This window comes from Salvelinus alpinus, chromosome 4, assembly GCF_045679555.1.
Source record: "Salvelinus alpinus chromosome 4, SLU_Salpinus.1, whole genome shotgun sequence".
Lineage (NCBI taxonomy): Eukaryota > Metazoa > Chordata > Actinopteri > Salmoniformes > Salmonidae > Salvelinus > Salvelinus alpinus.
The window spans coordinates 42,473,794-42,479,156 of record NC_092089.1 but is presented as its reverse complement, the minus strand read 5'-3'; the positions used below and the strand labels follow the sequence as shown (position 1 = coordinate 42,479,156).

Sequence of the window (5,363 nt, the reverse complement as noted above, 5' to 3'; positions counted from 1 at the left end):
AGGAAAGTCATTTTTTAAAGAAATGTAGACTTAAAAATAGCATTGTTTTTTTAGCTTGCTCAATAAAAAATGCAGCGGCTATGACTGAAGTCAAATAAGACTTTAATGTGGGTGTTTCTTGTATGTGTGTTCGCACGTGACAAGGGTTTGCATATTAACTCTGCCAAAACAGTTACAGTCACTCATCCTTTTAGATAACATGAAACAGTTTAGTTTATACTAAACTAAGAGCAGTTAGTATCATGTCCAGCAGAAAGCAGGAATCTCAGGCCATAAAAGGGCATGTGTCTCATAGAGATGATGTCATCAGAACAGCCATGCGTACTCGGTCTCCCCTTTCAGTTAGAGAGAGAGAGAGAGAGAGAGAGAGAGAGAGAGAGAGAGAGAGAGAGAGAGAGAGAGAGAGAGAGAGAGAGAGAGAGAGAGAGAGAGAGAGAGAGAGAGAGAGAGAGAGAGAGAGAGAGAGAGAGAGAGAGAGAGAGAGAGCGAAAGAGAGAGAGTGAAAGAGAGAGCCTGTGTGTTACAGAGGGATACAGAGAAGGAAGATATTGTGTGTGTGTGGCCAAGGAAAAGGCAGGGTGTGTAAGAGTGAGAGAGGATAGAAGCAAAAGGTTTGAGAAAGACTAGTTTACTAGAGGGAGGAGTGTCAGCAAGAGGAATAAAGTGTACAAAGAAAAATAGGAATACAGAAAGGGAGAGGGAGAGAGGGACAGAAACAAAAGTCATAGCAGCTGCTTCAGACCATCAGAGAACTGAGCCAAAGGGAACAGGAGAGAGTTTCTGCGTCATGGGCAAATCAGGTAAGACTACATGAGATTTAATTGTGTGTGTGTGTGTGTGTGTGTGTGTGTGTGTGTGTGTGTGTGTGTGTGTGTGTGTGTGTGTGTGTGTGTGTGTGTGTGTGTGTGTGTGTGTGTGTGTGTGTGTGTGTGTGTGTGTGTGTGTGTGTGTGTGTGTGTGTGTGTGTGTGTGTGTGTGTGTGTGTGTGTGTGTGTGATTACAAAAGAGGCTTAGCTCTCAGTTTGTGCCAATGGGCTGTTATCATGCAACAGGAAAAAGGGGTGGATTTTAAAAAGCTGTACATATTTATTTGACATGGTCTTGTAACGCCTATGCGCTAGGTCAGTTTCTTCTCTTCTGTGGTAAAGATGAAACCACTATTGAGAGTATCAGGAATAGCTGTGCTAGTAGGGGAATTCTCTATTTGCAAACTGTGTCTGGTTATGTGAGTGTGTGTGTGTTTTGATATCGATTGACATAACATTTTAGGGGCCAGTTTCCAGAACAACATTATCCTCCATTGAAAGTGGTATTTAGTTTAGGAATAAGCTAAGTCTGGGTCAAGGATCCAGCCCCAAGGACTGCAACCACTGATCCATCACAAGACCGTAACAGACTTTGTATTTCGCTACACCCGCAATAACATCTGCTAAATATGTGTATTTAGCAAATAAAATTGTGTGTGTGTGTGTGTGAGAATCGCCTCATTGTGTGAATGCCAGAGAGAATGGAGATGCGCGAGTAGGGCTGTGATTGGCACCAGGCTGGGGAGAGGGGGAGAGGGAGGATGTGTCCCCCATTCATTCATACCCTGGTTTTGTCTGTCTAGTAGTATATAGACTCAGTCAAGCCTGGGAACAGCCATATGTATGGGGCTTACTGGAGATTTACTACTGCCTAAGTTACTGTCTGATTATCTGCAGCCTACCATTTTATTGAGTTGTATTAATGATTTGAAAGTTTGATTGTATATTATAGTGAAAACAAGGGAAACAATAGACACTTATCCTTCAGTTTTTTCATGTCATCTCGTTTTATGTGATTCTCTCAGCTTCTAAGCAGTTTTCGGAGGAGGTGTTGCAGAGTCATAACGAGTATCGTAGGAAGCACCAGGCGCCCCCTCTAAAGCTGAGCAGCAAGCTGAGTAGAGATGCCACTAGGTGGGTCACACACACATTGGGCCCACCCCACACACACTTATCTATCTCCTCCACCCACCACCACCTTTATCAGAGACATGGCCAACTACACCCAAACCCTTACTTCCTTCCACTTCACCTAACTGCACCCATATATCAGCTGTCTTTATCTAACTATTACCACAACTATCTCCACCCTGTAGGTATGCTGAGTCTCTGGCCAGCACACGGATCCTGAAGCACAGTGTTGAGTCCAGTAGGGGGAGCTGTGGCGAGAACCTGGCCTGGGCCTCCTATGACCAACCAGGTACACACACTCTAACCCACTGACTCCTAATGCTATGATCAACCACAAACATTGACATAGCCTGCATATGTGTAGTTATGGAAATGAGGACAGATACATTATTCACTGTGTACGGTACAGATAGTAACATTAAAGAGAGCGATCCAGAGTCTCTGTAGGGTTTAGTTAGGTCTAAACTATAGACTATCCTGTCCAGTGGCTGCCCAGGCAGGATCAGCTGGGGTCCATTTCCCTGCTCTGTGTTCGGAGTGTGTTTCAGCAACAAGACCATGACTCAGAGCACAACTATGTCTGTGCACTGACCTGACAGTCTGCTGTGATTCATAAACAGTCTCCTATTGATACATACTATCACTGGGTCATGCTCAGTTCATCTCTCTCTGGACTTCTCCTCTGAAACTGGGGTTCTCAAACCTCTCCGTGTTCTTCTGACCCACCTAAATCTTTGGCAGCTTTTAAAGGGTTAGCACTGTTGCCTTGGAAAGCTGCCATCTTGGATAATATTTCCTTGCCACTGTCATCTCTGTGGGTTTTGGCCCGAGTTACTGTTAAACAATAGTGACAAAGGCAACAAACAAGTATAATGTTATGTGATAACCTGCAACCTTTGTCCTCTCTGTGTATAGGGAAGGATGTGGCCGACCGCTGGTATGACGAGGTAAAACAATACAACTTCAACCGCCCCGGCTTCTCCTCTGGCACAGGTGAGACGCGCGCGCACACTCACACACACACACACTCTGACTCGGTGTAGTGCTGCATGCCACAGTGTTGTGTTCACCCAGGCTGGGTTCAGGGTTGGACTGTGTGTTTTCTGTTCTATAAACGTGACATTACCGTTCTGTGACTGTGTAGATCTGGGACTCAGCTCACAAACATGCATGGAACACTGCTGCCTGTGGGAAAATCACAGTTCTTTATAGTCATTCCTGTTCCCTTCCTGAAGCTTCCTGCTCAGTGTGACCGACCCTGCAGCGTCAGGATCACTCCTATCAACTCATGTGCTGCTGATAGATAAAGGAGGAGAGGAAAGACAGAGGGGGAGAGATGGGAGTGTGCAATAGAGGGGAAAGAGTGTATATGTACGGGACGATAGAGGGTGGGAGGAGATGAACATAGGGTTCTGTAACTGTATATATTTAGAGGAGCAGTGCTGCAGACGGCTTCCTTCAGTGAATGTGTTTAGCTTGTCTCTCTCTCTCTCTCTAACCAGGTCATTTCACAGCAATGGTGTGGAAGGGCAGTAAGAAGCTGGGTGTGGGGAAGGCCAGTGCGCCAGATGGCTCGTCATTTGTGGTAGCCAGGTACTTTCCAGCAGGGAACATCACCAACCAGGGACACTTTGACAACAACGTCCTGCCGCCCAAGGACTGAGGAACATACTGACCCATCACCCCCATCCCCCAGGAGCTGACCATCCAAAAGACATTTGCACTTTGACTTGTGTCCTTGACTTTATATACAGTGGCAAGAAAAAGTATGTGAACCCTTTGGAATTACCTGGATTTCTGCATAAATTGGTTATCAAATTTGATCTGATCTTCATCTAAGTCACAACAACAAACAAACACAGTGTGGTTAAACTAATAACACACAAATTATTGTATTTTTCTTGTCTATGTTGAATACATCATTTAAACATTCACAGTGTACGTTGAAAAAAGTATGTGAACCCCTAGGCTAATGGCTTCTCCAAAAGCTAATTGGAGTCAGCTAACCTGGAGTTCAATCAATGAGACGGGATTGGAGATGTTGGTTAGAGCTGCCTTGCCCTATAAAAAACACTCACAAAATTTGAGTTTGCTATTCACAAGAAGCATTGCCTGATGTGAACCATGCCTCGAACAAAAGAGATCTCAGATTAAGAATTGTTGACATAAAGCTGGAAAGGGTTACAAAAGTATCTCTAAAAGCCTCGATGTTCATCAGTCCACGGTAAGACAAATTGTCTATAAATGGAGAAAGTTCAGCACTGTTGCTACTCTCCCTAGGAGTGGTCATCCTGCAAAGATGACTGCAAGAACACAGCACAGAATGCTCAACGAGGTTAAGAAGAATGCTAGAGTGTCAGCTAAAGACGTACATAAATCTCTGTAACATAATAACATCTCTGTTAACGAGTCTACGATAGTAAAACACTAAACAAGAATGGTGTTCATGGGAGAACACCACGGAAGAAGCCACTGCTGTCCAAAAATACATTGCTGCATATCTGAAGTTTGCAAAAGTGCACCTGGATGTTCCACAGCGCTACTGGACAGATGAAACTACAGTTGAGTTGTTTGGAAGGAAGACACAACACTATGTGTGGAGAAAAAAAGGCACAGCACACCAACATCAAAACCTCATCCCAACTGTAGAGTATGGTGAAGGGAGCATCATGGTTTGGGGCTGCTTTGCTGCCTCAGGGCCTGGACAGCTTGCTATCATCGACGGAAAAATGAAGTCCTAAGTTCATCAAGACATTTTGCAGGAGAATGTTAGGCTATCTGTCCGCCAATTGAAGCTCAACAGAAGTTGGGTGATGCAACAGGACAACGACCCAAAACACAGACGTAAATCAACATGAATGGCTTCAACAGAAGAAAATACACCTTCTGGAGTGGCCCAGTCAGAGTCCTGACCTCAACCCGATTGAGATGCTGTGGCATGTTCACACCAGACATCCCAAGAATATTGTTGAAGTGAAACAGTTTTGTAAAAGGGAATGGTCCAAAATTCCTCCTGATCGTTGTGCAGGTCTGAACCGCAACTACAGAAAACGTTTGGTTGAGGTTATTGTTGCCAAAGGAGGGTCAACCAGTTATTAAATCCAAGGGTTCTCATACTTTTTCCACCCTGCACTGTGAATGTTTACACGGTGTGTTCAATAAAGACATGAAAATGTATAATTGTCTGTGTGTTATTAGTTTAAGCAGACTGTTTGTCTGTCTATTGTTGTGACCTAGATGAAGATCAGATCAAATGTTATGACCAAAAAATCCAGGTATTTCCAAAGGGTTCACATACTTTTTCTTGCCACTGTATGTGTGTATGTGTGTCTGTCTGTGTGTGTGTGTGTGTGTGTGTGTGTGTGTGTGTGTGTGTGTGTGTGTGTGTGTGTGTGTGTGTGTGTGTGTGTGTGTGTGTGTGTGTGT

The 5,363-nt window shown here is 44.3% G+C and overlaps 1 protein-coding gene across 1 annotated transcript; it reads left to right on the top strand.

The window, feature by feature from the left end:
• The first annotated feature begins 335 nt into the window (after positions 1 to 335).
• Positions 336 to 5,117, top strand: LOC139573578 (Golgi-associated plant pathogenesis-related protein 1-like). The gene is made up of 5 exons (XM_071397198.1): positions 336 to 800; positions 1,832 to 1,940; positions 2,123 to 2,226; positions 2,853 to 2,930; positions 3,440 to 5,117. Exons 1-5 carry the CDS (start codon positions 788 to 790, stop codon positions 3,598 to 3,600), a joined length of 465 nt encoding a protein of 154 aa, XP_071253299.1. The 5' UTR covers positions 336 to 787; the 3' UTR covers positions 3,601 to 5,117.
• Positions 5,118 to 5,363: the final 246 nt, after the last annotated feature.

Coding starts and splice junctions, on each gene's coding strand:
- LOC139573578 (XM_071397198.1), top strand. Junction 2,227..2,852: donor GGCCTCCTATGACCAACCAG/GTACACACACTC, acceptor CTCTGTGTATAG/GGAAGGATGTGGCCGACCGC. Junction 2,931..3,439: donor CGGCTTCTCCTCTGGCACAG/GTGAGACGCGCG, acceptor CTCTCTAACCAG/GTCATTTCACAGCAATGGTG.